The sequence below is a fragment of the Colobus angolensis genome, unplaced genomic scaffold (assembly GCF_000951035.1).
Source record: "Colobus angolensis palliatus isolate OR3802 unplaced genomic scaffold, Cang.pa_1.0 Scaffold193, whole genome shotgun sequence".
NCBI lineage: Eukaryota > Metazoa > Chordata > Mammalia > Primates > Cercopithecidae > Colobus > Colobus angolensis.
Window position 1 is genome coordinate 1,208,596 of NW_012115077.1, and position 25,031 is coordinate 1,233,626.

The 25,031-nt window shown below is 46.7% G+C and overlaps 2 protein-coding genes across 3 annotated transcripts in view; both read right to left on the reverse strand.

Annotated features, from left to right (window-relative positions):
* The window catches only part of DHRS13 (dehydrogenase/reductase (SDR family) member 13), a 13,795-nt gene extending 11,615 nt beyond the window's left edge, over positions 1-2,180 (reverse strand). Inside the window, exon 1 of the mRNA XM_011940873.1 lies at positions 2,167-2,180. Coding sequence (XP_011796263.1) covers positions 2,167-2,180 — 14 coding nt within the window. The remainder of the gene's footprint in view (positions 1-2,166) is intronic.
* A 164-nt stretch (positions 2,181-2,344) lies between these two features.
* The window catches only part of PHF12 (PHD finger protein 12), a 48,149-nt gene continuing 25,462 nt past the window's right edge, over positions 2,345-25,031 (reverse strand). For both annotated transcript variants that reach the window (XM_011940835.1, XM_011940833.1), the window contains exons 3-15: positions 23,466-23,538; positions 20,364-20,757; positions 18,113-18,233; positions 15,835-15,967; positions 14,003-14,167; positions 10,955-11,113; positions 9,549-10,344; positions 8,176-8,301; positions 7,297-7,440; positions 5,859-5,957; positions 4,668-4,750; positions 3,946-4,084; positions 2,345-3,612 (exon numbers count right to left, since the gene is read on the reverse strand). In XM_011940835.1, the coding sequence (XP_011796225.1) occupies positions 3,278-3,612; positions 3,946-4,084; positions 4,668-4,750; positions 5,859-5,957; positions 7,297-7,440; positions 8,176-8,301; positions 9,549-10,344; positions 10,955-11,113; positions 14,003-14,167; positions 15,835-15,967; positions 18,113-18,233; positions 20,364-20,757; positions 23,466-23,516 (2,745 nt within the window). In that variant the 5' untranslated portion in view covers positions 23,517-23,538 and the 3' untranslated portion in view covers positions 2,345-3,277. The remainder of the gene's footprint in view (positions 3,613-3,945; positions 4,085-4,667; positions 4,751-5,858; positions 5,958-7,296; positions 7,441-8,175; positions 8,302-9,548; positions 10,345-10,954; positions 11,114-14,002; positions 14,168-15,834; positions 15,968-18,112; positions 18,234-20,363; positions 20,758-23,465; positions 23,539-25,031) is intronic.

Sequence of the window (25,031 nt, forward strand, 5' to 3'; positions counted from 1 at the left end):
GGGGTGTGTGTGCGTGCGGGTGCGCGCCGGCCCTGCGAGCGCCCCCTAGGCGTGCGTCGGCGTCCTGGGGGCGTGTGCCTGTGTGGACACCTTTGAGGTGCGTGTGTGCACTTGGGCCCTGGGAGCGCCCCCTAGGTGTGTGTCTGTGTGAACACCTAGGTGTCAGTGTCCACGGACACCCTGAGAGTGCATGCTAGGTATGTGCATGCATCTACAACGCTTGTATGTGAATGCCCTCCAGGTGTGTATGTGCCTATGGTCCCTAGGATCACCCTTCGGGTTGTGTACGTGCCTCTGGATCCTGTGAGACCATGTAAGCACCTTGTAAGTGTTTGTGTGCATTCCGGCAGAGTCCCTCCAGGTATGTGCCTGCATTTGTAGTCTCTGCCAATGCATGTGCTTGAATATCTCCATATGTTTACTCGAGGTGTATGTAGCACAGTCCCTCCCTTCTGAAGTCAGGTGTGTACATGAATACACGTGTGTCTTTAAGTCTAGTCCTAGATGCTTTTCCCTCTAGGAACAAATCCTTTTCTTTCTTCCCTTCCTTCCCTCCCTTCCTTCCTTTTTTTTTTTTTTTTTTTTGAGAGGGAGTCTCCCTCTATTGCCCAGGCTGGAATGCAATGGCGCGGTCTCGGCTCATTGCAACCTCTGCCTACCGGGTTCAAGTGATTCTCCTGCCTCAGCCTTCTGAGTAGCTGGGATTACAGGTAAGCACCACCACGCCCAAATTTTGTATTTTTAGTAGAGAGGGGTTTTTGCCATGTTGGCCAGGCTGGTCTCGAACTCCTGACCTCAGGTGATCCGCCTGCCTCAGCAGCCTCACAAAGTGGTGGGATTATAGGCGTGAACCACCATGTCCAGCTGTCTTTTTTTTTTTTTTTTTTTTTGTGATGGAATTTCGCTCGTTGCCCAGGCTGGAATGCAGTGGCATGATCTCGGCTCACTGCCACTTCCACCTCCTGAGTTCAAGCAATTCTTCTGCCTCGGACTCTAGAGTAGCTAGGATTACAGGTGTGTGACACCACACCTGGCTAATTTTTGTTTAGTAGAGATGGGTTTTCACTGTGTTGGCCAGGTCGATCTCAAACTTCTGAACTTAAGTGACCCACCTGCCTCAGCCTCTCAAAGTGGTGGGATTACAGGTGTCAGCCTCCGCACTGGGCCAAATCCTTCAATTTTTTATCTTCACATCCAGCCTCCAGCTTCTAGGATTCTTCCCTGTTCCTCCCCACACAGGCTAGAGGGGACACTGTTCAAGGTGGCACAGGCAGTTGAGGGGTGTCAGAATTCACTCCATTGCCCCTCTGTATCTCCCTACCTCAGCCCCACTAGTGCCTTCCATGGCTGAAGGGAAGCCGGAAGAGATAGACAATAAAATCTATTACTGCCTTTCAGGAGGAAATTTGCCTTTGGAATGGTTCTCACAGGTGATAGAGACAGGCAGAGAAGCTCCATCACTCAGTTACAAGTGACCATGATGGCAAGAAGGGTGGGGCCAGCTAGGAATGAATGGGTAAGGGTATTCCAGGGCAGAAGGCCGTTGCCTGAGAAATTCAGTACAACCTAGAACCTGATATTTGGTACTTATGGTGTGCCCAGCAGTGTAGTTAGACTTGGAAATTCTGAGCGGAAGATATTCAAGTTTCTGTCCTTAGGGAGTTCAAAAAGCCCATCAGGACACCGGGAGCAGAGTGATGAAGCCTAGATGGGCAGATGAAAGTCAGGGACAGACCTCAGATTCCAGGGCCAGTTTCCTATTTAGCTGCACTGAGGATTCGGGTTTCCATTGTAGATGCTGTGGGATGAGGCTGGGGATAGAATATTCATTCTCTATCCCTAAGGCAAAATCCTGACACACAGATGCACCTACACAAACAGTTCTGGAATATACACAGAGGTGCTCTCCATCTGAGGAGGCTGTCCTCAGGAAAACTTCCTGCAGAGTTTTTCACTAAGATCTGGGAGGAAAGCATGGAATTTGGCTTAATGAAGGTTCCCGGGACTTGAGAGTTAAGGTAATGCAGCAGACTCATTTTCTGATGAGGAATAGCAGTTGTAGAGAAGCATGACTGCAGATCACATGACTAGAAGTGACAAGTCAAGACTGGATTCCACTCAGTCAGGGTTCTCTGGAGAAACAGCCCTCGCGGCCAGCAGACGCACCCATGTCCTTCCATTGTCCTCCATCCACCCCGGCTCACTTTTCTCCAACACTTCCCCTCCCAAACTTCCCTATGGTAATGAGACCTGTTCAAAAGGCCCCCCACCTGCTAGACCCAGATCTAAAAGAGGGTCTCCTCTGAGGGTGATGACAGGTAGGACAGACAGTCAGAAAACACAATTTGAAGTATTTTTGTTTTTTATATACAGAATACAGGAAAGTTTCTGTAAAGTCTAAAACATTACAATTACTATGTACATTGGTACTGGTTGTGGGGGTGGGAGGAGAGGAGGGAACCAGGGGCAGGAAGAAGAGGAGAGAAGTGGCAAGAGAACAAAAAAAGGAGACAAAACAGGTTTACGACAAAAACATTTTTGCTACAATAGACAATTTGAGAAAACGCTCTACCACATGTAGTACTGTACACGGTTTTTAAAAACATTGAAAAAATGTCATCACTAGATGTATTTACACAAAATCCAAATACACTTTTCCTTATTTGAAATAAAACAGATGGACAGCCAGAAAAAGAATTCATTTCTCATTTGTCCATAATACACAGTAGCTACCTGTAGTGCAACCGCTGCAGAAAGGGAAAATAACGTGGAGGGTGGGAACCATGGAAGGAAGGTGGGTAGCGATCTTTATATTAAATAAAACAATGATATTGTATAGATTTTGCTGTATGAAAACTGTATTTTTTCTTTTAATATAAAACTATTGTCACTGCCACAAAATAGAACAAGTTTCTGATTATTTTACAACGGCGGGCGAGAGGGAGGGAGTAGTAGGTGGGTGGGGAAGGGTTTTGTGTTGGAGGAAGTGTCCAGACCATGGGTCTTTCCCTCCCTGCCCACACTGTTCCTCAGCTCGGGTTTGCCGCTTTCCCATGAAATGTTGAGTACAAATATATGTGCAAATGCCCCCTAGAACTTGAGGAAAGAAAAAGGATTTTTAAAAAACAGTCAAAAGGTTTTCTTCATTTCATGCAAAGATTGTAGTTGAAGCGTTTCTGGTAGAGTATAGAAAACACCCGGGCTTGGTTTGTGTACATTTTTGCATTGCAGGAGTCTTGGGTGGGTGTACAGGCCAGTGGCGGGGTAGCTGCCAGTCCTAGGGAACGGAGTTGGAGCGCAGCACAGGGCCCTGGTGGGGCTTGAGAGAGAGCTTCTCGGCCAAGACCCCATCCTGCAGCAGGCTGGCATCGCCTTTGGGCTGTTTGGTCGCAAACTCAGTGATGCTGAAGACAAACTGCAGGCAGCCCAGCTTGATGTAGCTGCCATGGTGCAGTAAGGCCGTGCCCTCCCAGCCGGCCCCACTGCCCCCAATCAAGCTCGAGCTGCTGGCTTTGCAATTGCAGGGTCTCCGCTGCGGCCCTTGGGCCTGGGAACTCATCATGGCTGCCTCCTCACTTGGCTCTTCATCCTGTTTCTGGTGCCGGCGGCGCCCTGGGAAAAAGGGGGATGGTCACAGAAGAGGAACAGTGAGCAGCCAACCCATGTGGGCTGTTTGCCAAGGTTGGGCTCCTGCATCTCCCCATTCCAACTGCTGCATGACTACAGATGAAGGATGCTCAGAAAGGGTTGGTGGAGTCTGAAGTCCCCACAGGTGTGTACACACATGGGGGTACTCAGCACTTGCTTCTCTGGGGCCTGGGCCCATGAGGAAGTAGAGCTTGGTCAATAGGACTAGGAAGGCAAGAGACAGACCATGGGCAGCAAGTCAAAACCACCCTGACTGCGGCCTCAGCTTTGTGGCCACAGACCTCTGCTCCAACTTACTGATGACACTCTGCACTTTGGCAACAATACTGCTTGGGGGGGTTGGCGGGGTCTTCTCCGAGAAGTCACATGAATACAGCACATTGTCCACCGTTGTCCCATGCTCACTGTAGTTTAACAGCTCATAATGTTTGGTATTCTGGGGAGGAGGAGGGGAGATAAGATGTGTGGTTGGCTGTGTGGGGCCTGGGGCTAGGGGGAGAGGACATATGGAGAAGGCCGTGCTGCTCTACCTAGGGAGCCCTTACTTGCCTCCCCAGTCATGGCCCCTGTCCTTTCAGAAGGGGGCTGCAGATACCTCCTCAGGGAAGCCTTCCTTCCGGCGTCCCACACCCCCTACTCTCCCAATCCTCCTTCACTCTGCCTTCTCAGCACTGCTCCTCTTGGTGTGATACTCACTGGCCCGTGATGATAATGAAATTCACAGGGACACATCCACAGGGCTTGGCTTCCTTCTACGCTGGTCCCCTCCCCTGCTTTAGGGTAGGCTCCCTCTGCTGTGCCTGTGACTAACCTCAGGAAAAATGGTAGCCCTGCTGCCGTGAAGCAGGTACCCCTGGTAGGATGCTGTTTCACATCAAGACTGTCCTCCTCCAGGAATGACAGGGAGGGAAGAAAAGGAGAGGACTCCCAATCCCTCTTCCCTCCCCTCAGGGCACTGAACAAAGTGGGAGAGGCCTTAGGTTGGGAAAGCTCCCTCCCACCGCATCTCCAGCCCTCACCTCATCGTAGAATATGCAGGCATGTTTCCCGGACACGTAGTTACAGTGACCATAGTTTGTAAGGCACACATCCATGTCAGCTCCTGCAAGGTGGCAGGAGTAGAGGAAAAGGAAGGCAGAGAACAGATTGTAAGGTGTATGTGGCGGGGAGGTGAGACAGGGAGGGAGTTAGCTTCTGGGTTGGCACTACCAGAGACTTCAAGGGTGAGTAGCTCAGGGCCCTCCCCTTTTATTTTTGAACAAAAACTGATGTCTCTTCCAAGCTCCTGATAAAGAACAGCTGTCCCTGCCAGCTGATCTGCTTTAGAACATGTGGCTGCTACCCAGAAGCGAACAGTGAGCTACTGAAGAGGATGGGCTATTTCTATGAAAATACAACCAGAGGGTGCAGAGCCTAGAAAATCGTATCACCTTAAAGAAAGGGAAGTTTCTAGGGTAAGGACTAATCTGTCTGTCCTTCTGTACCAGATATAGAACTATCTGTCTCTAGGACTTCTAGGGAAAACAAAACAAAACAAAAAACAGATACAGGGCTAACTGAAGATTGGGTATGTGTGAGCCTATCACTCTTTCAAAGACCACCAGGGACAAAGCATCTGCCTTCTCCTTGGGTTCTTCCCTGCAGTGCTTAAAGTGCCTCCCTGGGCAGTAGTCAGAGCTGACTTTCATCTCTGCTGATGCAATACTGGGCAAAGACAAAGCAAAAGGGCCTGAACAAGGGAAGACAAGGAACTGATCATCTCTTTTATTTTTGAGACAGGGTCTCACTCTGTTGCCTGGGCTGGAGTGCAGTGGCATGAACAGCATCACTGCCTCGACCTCCCAGGCTCAGGTGATCTTCCCACCTCAGCCTCCCAAGTAGCTGGGACTATACGCATGTGCCCAGCTAATTTTTTGTATTTATTTTTGGTAGAGATGGGGTTTCACCATGTTGCCCAGGCTGGTCTCGAAGTCCTGGGCTCAAGTGTTCCTCCTGCCTCGTCCTCCCAAAATGCTGGGATTATAGGTGTGAGCCACTGTGACCGGCTGATTGTCTCTATTCTTAGTTTCTCTTGTCCAGCTATCCACTGGTTTAAAGCAGTCAACTCTGGAAAGGGCTTCCCTCACCCCTTTCTAACTTCTGTGGGTAAGGGTATCAGTCTTTAGGGCTGAACAGATTCAGTGTCTCTCCCAGCTTCCTGGCTGGCTCACCTGTCCCGATGTAGAGGGTTCGATAGCACATGTTCACAGCTCCTCCCAACCCTAAGAGGGGGTAGAACACAGCTCGGGCCTGTACCTCCTTTCTTTGCACTACAAGACAAACATAGGAATAGGATCATTCAGAAACTCAGATCCTGTGATCCAAACATAAACCAACAAAATCTGGACCTTTGGCTCATGGCCTGGAGAAAATCCCGCTGGATGACTCATCTTTCCAAACTCACATCCAACACTGAGCTGCTGCAGGATAGACTTTCTCTCCCCAACCACAGCATTTCCAACACAGGGTGCAGAGGACCATCTTTGAAGACAGTCAGAGAAGTCAGAGATGACAGTACTCTGTAAGTTCCTGGGCTCCTGGTTGGCTAATCTGGGATATTCTAGCTGGTACTATAGGGAGAACATGGAAAAACAGACGGCATGGACCAGTGTTTCTCAAACTTTAATGTACATATGAATCGCCTACATATCTTGTTGAAATGCAGATTCTGATTCAGCAGGTCTGAGGAGGGGCCTTAGCTCTGCATTTCTTTTGCTGTTTTCTTTAAAAATAGGCAAAAAACCAATGCACTGAGCTCTGCATTTCTAACAAGCTCTCAGGGGCTGCTGATGCTGCTGGTCTTGGAACCACACTTTGAAGCAGCAAGGCTTGTAATGGCCAATGCTCAGACATACCTGAAACAGAGTTAAGCACTTGGGGAAAATTTCCAGAAGGTTGGCCTACTGTTATTCTATTTCTCAACTTGAACTTGAAAAGTTCCCTCTTGGGAAGCCATTCTTTTAAAAATTTTTATTTATTTATTTAGAGACAGGGTCTCACTCTGTCGCCCAGGCTGGAGTGCAGTGGTGCAACCATAGCTCACTGCAGCCTTGACCTCCCAGGCTCAAGCGATCCTCCCACCTTAGCCTTCCAAGCAGCTGGGACTACAGGTGTATGCCACCATGCCTGGCTAAGTTTAAAATTATTTGTAGAGATAGGCTCTCACTGTGTTGCCCAGGCTGGTCTCCAACTCCTGGGCTCAAGTGATCCTCCCGCCTCAGCCTCCCAAAGTGCTGGGATTACAGGTGTGAGCCACTGCACTCAGTCGGGAAGCCCTTCTAATTCAAATATTTGAAAGCAAATATGTAGTGTGCAGAAAGTACACTACATATACCCAAAGCTACTGGTAGCTGCTTTGCTGTGTCTCGAAGTGGACTTATATATGAAAGAAAGTTACAGCAGACTTCCCCAAGTCTGGTAAGAAAGCTGTGGTTGCCATCTTGTTCCTGCTCTCTTCAGAAAAAAACCATGGTGCTTTATTAAGCCCATGAAAAGCACACAAGAAGGTTTGAGATACTGGAAGCTCAGATTCTCCATGGAGGCAAGGTGACCATTCGCACACGTAGAGGGGAGATCTGATGATGTGGTGACAGGTGTGTACATGCGCACCTTCTGTGTGGTGCCCTCCAGAAGCCAGCTGATGTGTCCCGACACTGCCCGGTGAAGGTTGGACCCGGGAGGGGAAAAGCTGATGTATTCTCTGCAAGGCCAGAAACTTGATCAGCTTCTCGTCCAGCATATTTATCTCGATTTCTATTAGCCAAAGAGAAAGATTAAAAAGCCGCTGAGATGGAAGTGGAATGTGGAAGAAAATCAGGGTCACAGAGCAAATAGTTCAGCATTTCTAAAATCCAGTCAAGTAACTTTTACTCAAACAGCATTGAGTATAGAGCGTACAGGATCTGCAGCTGGGCATTTCACTTGCTATGTACAGTGAGATGGGTCCCAATGCAGCCTGTGCAGCTGCCTCCTGCAGTTGGGTGAATTGATTTTAATAGTGCTCCTAGAACGGCACAGTGGAATAAACCACTTGCCTGTCTGTGGGGGAGGGCCTGGATGTCTGATATTGAGACTTGAATTTTCTACCCACCTTGTGTTCACAGAGATCAAGATCTGTCCCTGTTCTCCTGGACTCTGGGGGTTTCCCACAGATGAGGTCCCTCCTTTGGGAGTGAGGATCCTAGTTTTATTCTGCAAATCCAGGTGATCTGCCTAAAGTGATTTCATTCTCGTCTCACTGGTTCAGCTTGGCTCTGTCCTCCCTCCATCTTTGATTATGTGTATATGCACATGTAGAAGGCAGCTAGAGAAGGAGCTTTCTTTTTCACCCCACCCCCCTATCCAAAAGGATACTCCTCATTCCCATCTCCCCCTAGGCCTCTGGGATCAGGTGCTCCTTCCCTCCCTTTCTGAAATGAGCTGAATGCTGTATAGGAATAGCACCTTCAACATAGCAACTGATGGAACAGCAGCAGCTCATTCACTCACCTCCATTGACATCCATAAATGCTCGAAGTGAGTTGGTGAGGTCCACCATGGCAGTAGAGTTGGCTGGGAAAGAGGGTACGGTTAAAGCGCTTCCTATGGATAACGTGCCGGGGCTGACCTTGCCATCTGGGGACGGAGCAGGAAGACTGTTACTTACGTCGCCTGAGGGAAACCCACCGGTCCAATCCCCCACTGCTGAGACAGGTCTGGATTTCGGACCCAAGGTGATGTTCCCTTCTTGATTCTCAACCCATAGGCTCTGGAACTCCTAGAGCTAAAAACGTGTGGTGAGGAAGGGCAGATGGAATGACGAAGCACCCGGGCACGCAGGAGTCTCCAGAGCACTGGGAATCATTGAAATCCACTGCTCTGGGGAAAGTGGTGGGGCAGCTTCATTCTTTGGGCCATGACCACCTCCCTGCTGCCTCTACTTTTAAATAAGTGGTGCCTGCCCTTATAATTCCTGCCTACTGAAATATGACTCACAGCATGGAAAATCGACCCACACTGGTATTAAGCGATAAACAGAGACAGGAAAACAGCCTGGGAGTGGGGCCATCCTGGGACCAGGGGCCCCCATGCAGAGAAATCACAATCACCTGGTTACCGAGACTCCCAGCTGACTAGGAGGCCGGCTTCAGTTCAGACGGGAGAGACCACAGGGGGTTCCGGCAGCATCTGAAACCTGGTTCAGATGCCGGGGTCAGCAACCTCAAGGTCCTGAGTGCTGTCTGGGGACAGCTGAGAGAGCAGGTCCATAGTAGGCCAAGTACAGACCTAAAGGACCGCCCTTTGGCATGTGGCCCGAGGGCAAGCTTCTGGGCTAGACCAACCCCTGTGGGCATCCCACTCTACAGCTCCTCTGAAAGACAGTGCTGCTGTCTATCCCTGCTTCCTGACACGGAAGTCCATCAGATGAACTTTGAGAATATGCATCAAGCATGAATCCATTCTTTTTTTGTGGATCTGACAATACTGAGGCCATCACGCAGAACCTCAGGCTGATCACAGTAATTCCAGAGAGCACCCTGCCTTCTTTTAAGGTGACAGAACAAAACAGGCAGGGGCCTAGGCCTGGAAGGTGTGGGATGGAATCAGGAGACCTGGGCTGTGGTTCCAATCCTGCCACTGACTCCGTAGGTCATTTTAAGGAAATCACTGAAGCTTTCAGAGTCTAAGCAGTCCCATCTATAAACGGGACAAGTTAACATGTGCTTCCTCTTCTATTACGGAAACGGGAGTAAGACAAACAATACAGAGGCCAAAGTCCTCTGAAGTATTCACAGGGATATAAGTGCTTTTGGAATCTTGTCTTATTTGCCAGAAAGAGCATAAAATTATTCCAAATCACCCCAAGGCTGAGCAGCACTCACCTGACGATGGCGCTGGTGAGCTGAATCGTTGGTTGGCTCCTGTGGCCAAGATACCATCTCCTGCTGCTTGGGGGGGAGTGAGCACCCGGGTGGCATTTGGGGGTGAGCCCAGTGGCCTTGAATCTGTCAACGGAGGTCCTATCTGTGATTGGACAGTCTTTCTTTGCAAAGTGCTGGTGTTCTCGATGCTGGCACAAGAGCTGGGAATGGAAGGGGGTAGGCTTGGGACAGGAACAAAACTCCTCTGGGGGCAAGAGCTGGGGTCAGTGGCATTCTCTGTCTTCACAATGATGCCGACGGTGTGGTTCTGAAGGCCCCCAGCCGCTGGTGGCGTGAGGGGCCGGGGCCAGCCTTGCCGGTGTGAGAGGCCTGGTAGGGGGGTGTTAGCGCCTGGAAGTCGCCGGGGGTCCGTGGAATCAGTAGGGCTGCTGTAGAGGTGTGGGCCATTAGCTTTCACCTCTGTGTTCACTGGCCCATTGGCAGTCCCACAAGGGGCTTTCTTGGATTTTTCTGCACAAGAACTGCAGCCGATGTCCTCTAGGGCTGGGGGCTGGTGGGGTGGAGAGCAGCTCAAGGAATTCTGGGTGCTAATCCCTGAGGGGCAGGACAAGGGGTAGTGGGAAGGTGTAGGTGTCTTGTCAGCTGTTTGCAGGGAGGTGGTGATTGAGCCGTCAGTCACAATAACAGGCTTAATATCAGCCTTCTCTGTCTGTTCAGAGTCCCAATGCGAAGGCATCTGCTTAGCAGATAAATGTTTCAATATGCTGCACTGGAGCGCAACAACACTACAGAGCCACTGCAATGGAAGGAGAGGAGAGGAGAGGAGACGGGGGTGAGAGGCCTGAGAGGCGCTGGTCCTTCCTGCCACAGTGGTCAGGGCTGCAGCAGGGCTGACAAGCAGTTTCCAAGGTCCCATCGCAAATGCTCACAAAGGGTGTGCTTGACTCCTCATAGAATTCCATTTCCATTCCCAAGCAAGACTTGTGGGTACCCTCAGCAGGCAACACTCCCTCTGGCCAACAGAGCTTGGGATCTGCATTTTGACTCTGCCTTCAAGGCTTACTTGTGACCAATATTCAGCAAGTACCCCGAGCACCTGTGGTATGTCCAGCACTATCACCTAACCTCTCTATGGGTCTACTCATCTCTTTCTACAGTATAGATTTGACCATCTCACAGTGCACTGGGGTAATGACGGAGAGAAGTAGACCAGTTGCCTTTGTAGATCTCTTACTTGCCTTTGGGATTTGAGTCAGAGGTTCCCCCTGGAATACTCAACTCTTGAGGGGTTAGGATGAGGGTGGGTGGGGACTGGAATGAGAATGACACTGAGGCTACTTCCGATAACAGCTGTGGTGACATGGAAGGAAGATTGGATTTGGAATTCCAGCCCTGCCTTCACTCACCTCTTGCTGCTCTGCTTGGGTGGCTAAGTGCTCAGAGTTCAAAAGGTGCATCTGTGATTCCTCAGGGATCCCATTGCAGATCAGCTCCCCGTCCCGAATGGCCGCGGGTGCAATGAGAGGGGGTGGAAACTGGTACTGAGATTTTATAGCATCGGGAACCTGTTCAGGATAGACAGGAGGAGGAAGGAGAGGGAGACAGTTCTAACATGTCCAGTTGATTCTGCCCTGGTATGCTGTTCTGTCTGTGGTGCTGGTGCTCAAGGGACCATCCACTCTGGGGTCCACTGAGGAAAAGGAAGCTCAGAAATGGAAATAGCAGGTGGGACCTCCACTTTTCTTCATCAAGGTCTAAGGCCTGCAGAACACAGAAACCACTGCGTGCTGTCTTCTGCTTCAGCCTGAAAGGTGTAAGACTGGCAATGGACAGGGCTTCAGAGTGGTACTCTGGGTTCTTATTGCTCAGTGTCAAGTTTGGAAGTGGGTGAGCAGTCATTGAGGCAGAAAAATGCTTGACATGAGGCCTGGCTCATGATAAGCACTCAGTCAATGTTAGTTTCCTTCATCCATTCATTCACAACTCATGAAACAACTACAGACGTTTTTGTGCAACAAAAACAGAAGACACACTCTGAATCACACCATGTAAGAATGAAAGAGCTACACAAACAAAGAGTCATTCATACATTCAACCAACACTTATTGAGCACCTCCCGTGTCTAGGCACTCTCCAAGTTCTAGAGATACAGAGATGAATAAAACTTAAGACTTGCCCTCAAGAAGCTCACAGTCTAGTGGGGAGATAAATACAGAAATATTATAACACAAGGTAATGGGTTTTAGAATAGAAACATGTCTAAGGTGCTATTAAAAACATAAAGAGTGCTTATTTTAGTTTGGGGGACAGGAATTTGGGATTAGGTACGATTTTGTAGGAAGTCAGTATTTCAGTTGACACTTGGAAGTTGAGAAGGATCTTCCAGGCAGATAAAGGAAAAATAAGGGAGGGGGAGAAGCATGTAAGGCATAGAGATGTGATAGCCCTTTGTGGATTTGGAAAACATCCAGAGAATCAACAGATTTGGTGACAGAATCCTTATGGCAGACAAGGGAAGAAGAACTGAAAATGGTTCCCAGAATTTTGGTCTGAGGGACTGAGTAGTGATCATTGTTATTTACTGTAATAGGAGACATAGGAGGCAGAGCAGATGTGGAGGCAGAAGACTTTTGGTCTTAGTGAGGTTCATCCTGAGATATCTGTGGGATGGGCAAGCAGATATGAGTCTGGATATAAGGAGAAAGGCATGGAATATGGAGTTGAGAGTCATCACCATGGACTGCTGATGGCCTTAGCTGGTGCCATGGGTTTTCTGAGATCACCTAGGAATGAGAGGAAGAGGAAAGGAACAGTGGAGTAGTCTAAGGCTACCCCTGGGGAAGAGTGAAGGGCTAAGTGGAGGAGAAATTCACAACCAAGATACAAAGTTCTCAGCAGATTTTTCCTGAATTGCTAGAATCAGGCAGGAGAGAGCTGGGGTTCTTCACCAATGTTCTATGGTGCTACGGTCCTCATTTCATTCTCAAACCGTCCAAGTACAACATGCTTTGCAGGTAACTCATGCCCTTTGAGTTTCCTCACTAGAGAAACACTTAAAAAGCGGGGAGGAGCACTATACAACGACAGGATTTTTATCAAGGTCTCCTGGCCTGTTCACTTCAGCAGCCATGTTCTCTGACAAATCTATACAGTGAATTACACAGTCTGGATTACTTTTAGATCTGTTTCACTAAGATGAGGCATACTACCTTTAATATCATCCAGCACCAAAATAGTTGAATCTAGTTTTGGAAAATCTGTGCCTCCACTGACGTGTAAATATTTGCCCAGTTAAGTTTGTTATACAGTTTTCAACAGTTAGCATCTTGTTAGGGCTGATACCCAATGAAGGTAATGGCAGCAGTGTGACTGATTCTTTTTTTTCTTTTTTTTTGAGACAGAGTTTCACTCTTGTTGTCCAGGCTGGAGTGCAATGGCGTGATCTTGGCTCACTGCAACCTCCACCTCCCAGGTTCTAATGATTCTCCTGCCTCAGTCTCCCGAGTAGCTGGGATCACAGGCATCTGCCACAACGCCCGGCTAATGTTTTGTATTTTTAGTAGAGATGGGGTTTCACCATGCTGGTCAGGTTGGTTTCGAACTCCTGACCTCAGGTGATCGCCCGCCTCGGCCTCCCAAAGTGCTGGGATTACAGGCGTGAGCCACTGCGGGTGATTCATTTTAAAGTGTGGCTGCCACCAAGTGGTCATACTTGAGAAGTGCTGGTTTCTGTCAGCACATAAGACTGTGGGAACATTTCAAAAGAGAAAAACAAGTTTGTATATGGGTATATAGTGTTGGGCCCTCTAGGTTAACTGAATGAGGGGACTGAATGGTTTAAAAACATCCTCACTACCACCAAATGCTTTTCAAGGGAAATTTTTCTGTCAGTCTCTGTAAACACACTTTGGTCAATGTCAAGTTCATATAAATGTTAGGTATTATTACAGCTATGCTACAATTTGGAGTATTGGTGATATATTAACAGCAGCCTGGAAAAACAGATTTAACTTTCCTTTAGATATTTTCCGCTTAAGTTCCTGAGCTGGGATTAGCTCTTCACCTTCCACGTGGCTCTTTCTGCTTAATCACCCCCACCTTTACCTTGCCTCGTGGACAGAGACCATCCAACAGAAACAGATAGAATGAGCATTAGGTGAGGGTGGCAGTAACAACAGAGCACATTTGGGTTTGGTGGGATGGGCTGAAGAGTGCTTATCCTTTGGAAAACTAGACACTGGTAGTCTTCGAAGGCTAACTTGAGGTTTGGCCCTCATAATCCTGACCATCATCCCCAAGTATTAAAATGAAGGTCACATTCATTACTCACTAGATACCACAAACACATCTCTGGGGCTTCAGTTTCCCTGCCTGTAAAACTGGGACAGTGATCCTCTGTCTAACCCATGATGGCAGGCAGACCACCATCTTGCCTGTCCCTGATTGTGACTTACCTTCAAGCTTCTTCTTTTGACTGACTGGAGCACACGCCGGTTAGGGGGGTGCTTCTTGTGGATTCGGTTCAGGAAGTCCACTTTGACGACATGCTGCGAAATGGTATCCTGGAAACGATCAAACACCTGGCACCGATTGCTCAGTGTCATATTCTTCTGGTTCAGCTAGGGACAAAGCAGACACAACCCTGTGGTGAGCCTCAAAAGGCACCTCCTGTCCCAGTTAACCCCATTCCCTGCGTTTAAAAACTAGAAGCTCTTGGCCACATGGGTTCCCTCAATTAGGGACCAGGATGTCAGCACTCTTGTCAGAGAGCAAGGGAACATGGACGAGACTTCCTACTCAGCCCTGCCCAGTCCAGTGGAAGAAAGCCAGTATGTTCCTGCTCCCTAGAGAGCCTTAAGGAAGGCAGGAGAAATCAAGCAAGAAGTGCCCTTCCAAATTCAGCCTCTGACAATCTTCTGTTCCAGCTCAGAGAAGCCTCTGCAGGGTCCTCTAATAGCAGCACAGGTTTCAGAGGAGACATATGCTTTGACCCTTAAGAGACCCAGACTCCCTTCCCAGCAAGGGCCTCTCTCACAGGAAAAGCAGGACTGTGTTCCACATAGGAGCTTGGCTGACAACTGGGTCAGAACCAGAACTCTGTGTGCTCTGCTCTATTCCTACTCCCTGGTACCAAGGAGCATAAGTTAACCCATCTTGGTATCAGTCTTCCTCTACTGGAAGGGAAAACCCTGGATTGCTCTTAGAGGCCAAAGGGAGAAAAGAAAGAAGAGTTTTTGCACTAATATACAGAAGGTATACAGAAATTATGCCACTTTTCCTCTTCTACATCTGGGCCCCTACATCTTAATTCAAAAGAAAGGACCTGTTGTGGCAGCTTCCTAATTCATAAATCAGGAAAAACCTTTCAGTGGCTAGTAAAAACGTAACCAAGAAGTTGTCAACTGCTAGAAAGCTGCTCTTTAAGTTTCATATTTGGGTAAACTGCTTATGGTCATTTTTTTTCCAGTTCATCAGGAAGCAAAATAAGACAAGGAGAGATACAAGGAAGCAAAACAAGACTAGATTTTCCTCCTAGAAAAATTTTTGAGTGGCATGAGTCAAAAGAACACAAAGTAACTCTTCTCTTCCATGTGTGCAAATCTTTAACCGTGTGCAAGTCTTTAACGGAGGTTCCTCTCAGTGTAAGGTCAGCAGCACTTTGCCATGAAGGCCAACGGTCATTCCATGGTTATCATCATTTGACAATGTCTTAAGCAGTAGCCCTTTTAATCTGGAAGGTTGCTCTTATGAGGGAGCTCCTCCTCCTCAAATTCTCTCCCATTCAATCTTGTGAGTGACTGTTCTAACTGCCTATAAAGAGATGTCCTAAACTTCTTTTGGAGATAGCAAGTGACAGCTCTGTTCTAGCCTCAGTCTGGAAAATAAACCCAAGACTCTTGGAAGACAAAGCAATAGGAACCTTCACACCATTATTCATTCAACAGCTTATTTACTGAACTTCATTTGGTGCCTGGGACACATGTACCCCAGACAGCCAACGATTTATTTCCTTAAGGTTGGATCTAATATACTCCCCTTTTAGGGCTGTAACATCAACTGCTTAATTCTCTCTAGAAGTCACTTACAAACAGCAAAGCACTAGTGAGTTAAGTCCGTGTGGGTAGCCGAAACAAAACATTGTGAGAAAAAGCATAGCTGAAATATGTCAAATATTTGGTAAATATGTGGTAAACTTGGCACCAAGCTGACCTTAATATGCTTTCTACTAATCAGTCCACGCTCCAGCTATGCCTGTTGAGGACTGAATGGACACTGCTGTGCTTACCACTACATGTTCGATGTGATTTGGACACATCCATCTGCCCAGGGGCATGGCAGTGAGCGGCGGCTCGAGGCAGTCCATGTGAAACAGGAGAGGGCAATAGTCACACTGGATGAGAGGAGCCACGCGGCAACTCCTGCAAAATAGAGATGTAGGCCATTTCTGTGGCAAGAAAAGGAAAATTCAAACTAACTCTTGACCTGTGGAATAGCCTCGTCTTCTTAATCCTAACATTCTCCCACATCTTCCTCCGGTGATTCAGTTACACTCATGATTAGAAAGATGGATGGGGCTGGCACGATGGCTCACGCCTAATCCTCGCACTCTGGGAGGCTGAGGTGGGCGGATCACCTGAGGTCAGGAGATCGAGACTAGCCTGACCAACACGGGAAACCCTGTCTCTACTAAAAATACAAAAAAGTAGCCGGGCGTGGTGGTGGGCGCCTGTAATCCCAGCTACTCGGGAGGCTGAGGCAGGAGAATCGCTTGAACCCAGGAGGCCAGAGGTTGCAGCAAGCCAAGATGGCACCACTGCGCTCCAACCTGGGTTACAGAGCGAGACTCTATCTTAAAAAAAAAAAAAAAAAAAAAGCAAGATGGATGGATTTGGGGGCTCCCATTAGGTTCTCCATTATTCTCTTTTCTAAGAAGAATGTGTCTTGTGGGAAAGTGAATGTTTAGTTGGAGTACAGCTAAAATGGCTGTCAGAGCAGGGATGATCAATGTTCAGTACTCACTGGGGGAAAACAGTGAACTCTGCTCTGATCTTCCTACTTCTTAAAAGAGAGAGGCTACTTCATTAAAAAATCACTAGCAACCTTTCTGGAGTCTTAACTATAGCAAGAAAATATTTATCTTCTGTATGAAGCACTCAGCAGAACTGACAATTAGAGGTGTGCTGGAAAGATGATTTTGTAATGTATTCATGTAAGCAGGGTTCAAGGGAGGAGGACTAAGCAAATGACAACTACGATTTGTAACTACAATACTTCTGGGGTCCCCAAGATGCACTGGAGCCACAGTTTGTCCTGGCTCAGAGTTCTGCCACTCTACTATCTAGTTCCCTTTCCCTATAGCTTTTGCTGTGAAATATTTCTTTTTGATAGTTACTTTCTCTTACTACTCTGCTCTGACAATAATACAGTACTTCTAACACACCTAAGCCAACAAGTCCAGCTTCAGTAACTGAAGCAGCTGGTTTCTGTCAAAGAGATCCTGTTTGAAGGAAACCTGTGTCCCAGACACTACAACTGGGGCAGCCCTAGGGGCTTTTGGAAGTTATCCAGTCCAATATACACTATCACAGGTCCTTATACTACTTTTAAACTTATCTTTAGTGATTCAAGTTAATGTTTAGTTTAAGTCCAACTCCTCTTGTTCTAGTGTCTAAACACAGTTTTTTTGAGATGGAGTCTCGCTCTGTCACCAGGCTAGAGTGCAGTGGCACGTGACCTCAGCTCACTGCAACCTCCGCCTCCCTTGTTCTAGTGTCTAAACACAGTTTTTTTGAGATGGAGTCTCGCTCTGTCACCAGGTTAGAGTGCAGTGGCACGTGACCTCAGCTCACTGCAACCTCCGCCTCCCGGGTTCAAGTGATTCTCCTGCCTCAGCCTCTGGAGTAGCTGGGACTACAGGCGCTATGCCACCACGCCCAGCTAATTTTTGTATTTTTAGTAGAGATGGAATTTCACCATGTTGGCCAGGATGGTCTTGATCTCCTGACCTCGTGATCCGCCCGCCTCGGCCTCCCAAAGTGCTGGGATTATAGGCGTAATTGGTTTTGTTTTTAAAATACAGGGTCTCGCTCTGTTGTCCAGGCTGGAGTGCAGTGGCATGATCACAGTTTAGCCTCCAGGGCTAATCTGCTTAAGCCTCCCGAGTAGCTGGGACTACAGGTGCGTATCACCATACCTGGCTCATTAAAAAAAATTTTTTTTTTGTAGAGACACGGTTTCACTGTGTTGCCCAGGCTGATCTCAAGCTCCCAGGTTCAAACAATCTGACTGCCTTGGCCTCCCAAATTGCTGAGATTACAGGCATGAGCCACCGTGCTCGGCCTCAACACAGTTCACAGTACTCCTATACTGTGATTCTTCAGAAAATATGTTGTTAACACATACACATTAAAGGCTCTCATCAGTCCATTAGTCAGTCTCCGTTTACTCATACTGTCGGAATATGGGCTGTTCCCATTTAACATACCTGGTCTGGAAGAGGTGATGGGAGAAAAAGTATCATTTGCTAAATATGAGAAAGAGCCCCTTAGTATGAAAGAAAATACCTGTTACATGTGAAGCAGACTTTGACCGGTAAGGGAACGAGACCATTGTGATCTAATTCATGCTGTGTCTTCTTAACATTTTTCCCTGTTGTTTCCTCCTTTCTTCTCCTCTTGCTAGAACCTAGAAAAGAAAGTGATGGTGCTGAGCTATCCCTGGCTTCTGAGTTCCTAGACCGCAATATGGAAACAACATTAAGTGACAAAAATGGATCTTAAGCATGTGCCATGACCTAGGCGTGGATTTCTCTCTAAGGCCCCTGGGATTGATTTTAAGTTAGAAAAAAGAATGAGAAAGGAAGAAAAAAAAGAGACTAATACATAAGTCAGAATCAGAAGTCATCTGTTCTATGGCAGAAACACATCTAACTGTTTTGCAAACATAAAATGGTCAGAAATGCTAGGTTAGATACTGGCAACCTAAGAAATGTAAATGTCCAAGTCATGTAGTCAACATGGACTATTCTGTGGAGTTGGCCTGCAACCTTGAACTACTGGGCTCAAGCAACCTTCCTGCCTTAGCCTCCATATTAGCCAGGACTACAGGTGTGGGCCACCAAACTCAGCTAACTTTTTTATTTTTATTTTTTGAGAGACAGGGTCTCATCATGTTGCCCAGACTGGTCTCCAATTCCTGGCCTCAAGCGATCTTCCTGTCTCGATCTCTCAAAGTACCAAGATTACAGGTGTGAGCCACCACACCTGGCCCACATTTTCATAAAAATCAGAGAAGCTTTGATTCCATATGCATTCTTCTTAAGTCTACCAATTTCACTTTCTCTGGGAGGAAAAAGTAAGACCTAGAAGCTTTATGGTATCAAGAAGCCAGGACTTTAAAAAAAAAAAGAAAAAAGAATGGAGGACAATTTGACAATATCTATCAAAACTATAAATGCATAGTTTTGACCCAGCAATGTTATTGTCCTATAGATATAGTCACACATCTATACATGTATACAATAATGTATTTACAAAGTTATTCACTGAAACACTACCAGTAGTAACAAAAGATGTGGAACCTAAATGTCCATTAATAGAAAATTGGTTAAATAAATAATCACGTATCTGTATAATGAACTACTATGAAACCATTAAAAAAAGTGAGAAGGCCAGGTGCAGTGGCTCATGCCTATAATCCCAGCACTTTGGGAGCCTCCGAGGCAGGAGGATCATGTGAGCACAGTTCGAGACCAGCCCTGGCAACATAGTGAGACCCTGTCTCTATAAAAAATATAAAAATTAGCTGGGTGTGGTGGTGTGCACCTGTAGTCCCAGCTACTTGGGAGGCTGAGGTGGGAGGATTGCTTGAGCTGTGGTCATACCACTGCACCACAGTGCAGTGCAGCCTGGGTGACAGAGCAAGACTGTTTAAAAAAAAAAAAAAAAAACTATATTAATATAAAAAGACTTCAAGAAAATATTTTAAAGTGAAAACAACAACAAAAAAAGCAAGGTGTAGAATGGGTTACCTAGTATGTTACTTAAAGGGAAATTAATCAGCATATATCTGTATTTGCTTTTATATGCACAAAGAAATTTGAGAAGAATCAACCAGTGGTTACCTGTGAAGAGCAGGAAGGTGGAAACTAGGCAAATGGCAGATGGGTGGGAGGGAAATTTTCATTGTAGCCCTTAATATTTTTTGATGTTTGAACTATGTGAATGTATAATATACATCTATCTATCTATCTATCTATCTATATTTTTAAAGATAATTCTGGGGCCAGGTGTGGTGACTCACACCTGTAATCCCAGCACTTTGGGAGGTCGAGGTGGGCGGATCACCTGAGGTCAGGAGTTCAAGACCAGCCTGACCAACATGGTGAAATCCCATCTCTATTAAAAATACAAAAATTAGCCAGGCATGGTGGCATACGTCTGTAGTCCCAGCTACTTGGAAGGCTGAGGCACGAGAATTGCTTGAACCTGGGAGGTGGAGGTTGCAGTGAACTGAGGTCGCACCACTGCACTCCAGCCTCAGTGACAAAGTGAGACTCTTTCTCAAAAAAAAAAAAAAAGGAAAAAGATAATTCTGGGGGGGAGGGGGTAGGAAAGGAGTTCAGAAACTGAGAAAATGGAAAACTGAGTAAGCTCTGTAATGGCTAAGACCTTCAAAGATCTCTTCAAGCAGAACCAGGAACAGGAACCCAAGACAGTAGCTACATGAACAGTGACTCCACAGGCAGCACTGCTTTTGTGCTGGTCCTTTGGGGAAACTGGGGTTGGGGAGGGATATGATGATGGTTTGGCTGACCTGGTAGTGCAGTGGTACAAGTCAGTTCATTGGGCAACTGAAATTGGGTGGGGTTCCGCTCCATGGCGGCAGCAATCAGCAGCTCAAAGGGCCGCCTCAGCTGGGGCTGCACATAGTCTGGCTCCGCTGCTACTGGTTCCTCATCCACGTCAATGATGTCTTCGTCGACATCATTCTGCTCAGAGGTGGGGGTCTCTGTGCTGGCGTTGGATGTGGGCGTGCCAGGCCTGCTGGCTCTCCTTTCCAGGATCCGAGCATGGGCAATGGCCTTTAGTTCAGTTTTGCTGGCCGATCTGTCCAACAAGTCAGTGTCACTGCTGGGGGATGTAGTCCGTTTGCCAGATTTGTCCACCAGTCCATTGACATGACCCAGCTCCTTTTTCTGCTCTCGTTTCTGTGCAAATGAACAGGTGGGCCGATCATGAAAAGTACCATGAAACAAAGAGATGGGTGCTACCAAGTCCTGGTAGACCACTAACTAAAATTGTAAAAGGCCTTCACATATGACAGACTCATCTACTTGGTGACTTGGAACACTGGTCTGTTAAAGTTGACACAACTATAATTGAACTAAAGCTGACAAAACTGTTGCATCAGAGAATCACCAAAAAGCATGGAAAGTTAGGAATAACTGTACAAAATATATATCATTAACACTAACTCATCATATGACATACAACATCTATAAAGTATAGGGTAAAGGGCTAAAAAGGTAACACAGTGAGAATAAATTTAGTGAGACTAATAGTAAAAATCAATGGGCCAGGCACAGTGGCTCATGTCTGTAATCCCAGCACTTTGGGAGGCTGAGGTTGGTAGATCACCTGGGGTCAGGAGTTCAAGACCAGCCTGGCCAACATGGTGAAACTCCGTCTCTACTAAAAACACAAAAATCAGTTGGGTGTGGTGGCACACGCCTGTAATCCCAGCTACTCAGGAGGCTGAGGCAGGAGCATCGCTTGAACCTGGGAGGAAGAGGTTGCAGTGAGCTGAGATTGCGCCACTGCACTCCAGCTTGGGCAACAGAGCAAGATTCCATCTCAAAAAAAAAAACCAAAAAAAAAAAAAACAAAAAAAACCAATGAGATCACTATAGAGCCTCCTGACCTCCTGAATGGTTTTAAAAACTTTGCTCAAAATAAGTGACACTTATTAGAAAGTGAGGAAATGGAAAAAGATTAAGTGTACTCAGTAGGACTGGATATCTATCTGATAGAACATTTTCCTCCAGGACTCCAAATAGAGTGGTCAAATGAAGGTTTAACACTGATCTCCAGGTAGGAGACCTGTGATCTTGTCCTACTTCTGCAACTGATTCCCTCTGACCTTGTGGTGACTCATGCTGGTGGGCAAGAATTTCTTCATCTGTAAAATGAGACAGAAAAATCTTTCTCCTTCTCCTCTCAGGGATATGGTAGAGGGAGATAAAAAGGGTCATATATATGAAAGAGATAATTTGGAGTTGGAGTAGGACCTAGTGCTTCCACTACAAATCATGATAGGACCTGAATGTCAGGAGCTAATGAAGGCCAGAGGATGTATTATTTCAGTTCACTTCAGTGTAAATACAGGGGGCCAAAGGGGAGCAGTGCTGGTGATGGTGGAAAAGGCAGACTTGGCACTGGGAGGCAAAGAGGTCCATGTGAAAGGTAAGAGGCATCTTAGGAGAAGTGCCCTGTTAGAAAAGGCCATACTATAATCCCCAACAAGTAGCTCTGCTCCTAGAAAACTGATGAAGATGTAACAGAGGTTTGGAATGAGAGAATTTGGTTTAAATATTGGTTCTGTCAATTCCTTTGAGTCCTTGGGAAAGTTAATCTACATTTTTGAGCCTCCGTTTCTTCCTTTCTAAAATGGAAATCTACTGGCAGCATTCGGTATCCATCTATGGCTGGATGAATAGATAATGGGATAACATAATTAAAACACCTGGCATACAAACTAACATAGTTTTCCTTTTCTCCACCCTCTTAACCTCTTTTCCTTCAGCTCCCCTAAACCTTTTCAGGTCCAGCTTTTTTGAGTGGCAAGTTTGAGAGGGCTCTTAGCTGGCAGGTGCCTCTAACTGGCCCTGCTCTTACCTAATTAGGGATACATAGGAAAGGATCTTGGAAGGTAGAGAGGCTGGAAGATAGCTTGGTTTATGGAGAAATTTAACCACAGCTGTGGTTAGGTGGTTGACTTGGCTTTGGCTTGCTTTTTAATATGAACCCTTATGCACATATTTGAAAAATAATGTCTGCTTGTTTACTTTCTTTCTTAAAGGCTGAAACTGTTACACACATAAACCACAACCTGAATCATCTCATCCTGTTTCTGCAACCAAGGAAGTCATCATTCATTGTGACATCACATTCGGGGACCAGGCAAATAGAGGTGAGGTCACAACATAGGAAAGTTGCTTGGTGTATAATTAGTGTGGGGAGCACAGGGGGGTGGATTACAATGCACAAATTCTAATCCATAGCCTATAATTTGAGGGTTGGGTCAATCATAATCTGGGTGCAAGCACACCTACTTCCTTTTTTTAATAAGGGAGAATATAGCTCTTGTTGCCCACAAGAGTTCTGAAAGTAGAAAATAATAAACCATATTCTTGAAGCCAGTACTGAATTATCAAAGCTGAAGGACGGGAAGCTAAAGAAAGATTAGGCAACTTGGGGTACAAATGGGTTCAAAATCCTCTCCGTCAGTATGACAAGTCTCTGGATACCAGTGACTTATTTGCCTTGGGGTGAGAGAAAACTCCATTTTCCATCAAGCTGGAGAAGCAGCCTTCGTTCTTCAGTCATGGATAAGGCTGCCACATTCAGGCCACTTATTAGGAGGTTAACAAGAAGATAAGACTACTCCTGTCACTAGTGACTAAACACGGCTCAGTAAGTTAACACACCTCTTCTGCCCATTTCAGCAGCCCATGTTTGGATTTTTAGGCCCTACTGGATTCCAAACAGTCACCATGGGAAGAGTGGGGTGATTCCAGGGCTGGAAGAGACAAGAAGAAGGGACAAGAATGCCTTCAGGGCTAGGTCGTCTTAGCTCTAGCATATCAGTGCTCTGGATCAGGCTTTCTGGACAGTCTTCAGAAAGCAGCATTATTACCTTTCGGCGAACAGTGCACCGGTGACACATCCACTCTCCAGGAGGCAACATTTCTTCACTCAGTGGAGGGTTACTGTGGGGAACAGACAAGGGCAAGACTAAGTAACCAGCCCTTTGAGGCAGTAGGAAAAGCCTAGCTAGGTTTGCATGTTCCTAAACTCCTATTGTGGACAGGTCTGCAGGACTGCTAGGGTTGTCTCCTCCTTCAAAATGCCTAAGTCAGCATCACTCATAATAACCTAAGGAGTGAGCATCCCTTCCCACGCCTCAGAGATAGAAGTCAAATCCAGAGCTATTAACACTGGGTTTGTAGGGAAAGGTATAATAAAATAACTGAGAGGTCCTCCACACTGTTTTCTTAAAGCCTGTTAGTGTAGGGCCAAGCTTTTCTAACTGCTGTTCAAAGCCCTGTCACATGGTCCCATTCCATCTTCCCAGACCCCTTCAGGTGCTCTTCCCACTAATCAAATGGAAGACTTCCTATTTCTTTCTCTAGAATACCCTTCCTTTAGAAAGCTATGCCTGTCAAAACTCTATTCATCCTTTCATATCCGCCTCAATCAGCTGTGATGGATTAAAGACAGCTGCAAATTATTTGCTCTGCCTCCCATCCACAGGTAGTCCCTTTCCCTCCTCTTGAATTGTGCTTGTCTTATGACTTGCTTTGATCACAGAATGCAGCAGAGGTGACAATGTTGCAACTTCCAAAGCTGGGCCTTAAGAGATCTGCAGATTCTACTTTTTAAAAAATATGCTTGGAAAGTTCCATCTTAGAGCCCTGCTGTCATGCTATGAGAGAGGACATGGAGGAGACAAGGTATTCCAATCAACAGTTTTGGGTCAGGCGCAGTGACTCACACCTGGAATCCCAGCACTTTGGGAGGCTGAGGCTGGTGGATCACTTGAGGTCAGGAGTTCAAGATCAGCCTGGCCAACATGGCAAAACCCCATCTCTACTAAAAATATAAAAATTAGTCAGGTATGGTGGCACATGCCTGTAATCCCAGCTATTTGGGAGGCTGAGGCAGAAGAATTGCTTGAACCTGGGAAGTGGAGGTTACAGTGAGCCAAGATCACACCACTGCACTCTAGCCTGGGCAACAGAGCGAAACTCCATCTTGAGAAAACAAAAAACAAAAAAACAGCTTCAGCTGAACTCCAAGCCAACACACAGCAGCAACTACTGCTATGTGAGTGAGTCATGGTATGTGACATACCAGTTCAGTGAAGCCTCCAAATTACTGCAGTCCCAGCCAACATCATGTGAAACAGAAAAACCACCCAGCAGAGCCCAGGCAACCCTCAGAACTGTGAGAGATAATAACGAGTTTCTGTACCAGGCCACTGAGTTTTGGTGTAGTTTGTCATGCAACAATAGATAACCAAACAACTTTTCCATGAGTTCATATTACTCCTGTATCTTGGACCTCTTACTGCATGGTTTGGTTCTCTTTTGGCATTTCTCATGCTTTGCCCATTTCAGTAGTTCTCTTATTTATTTTATTAGAGGGACTAGGACAATGATTGGATCTCTTCCCTCCTTGTATCTTTTTTTTTTTTTTTTTT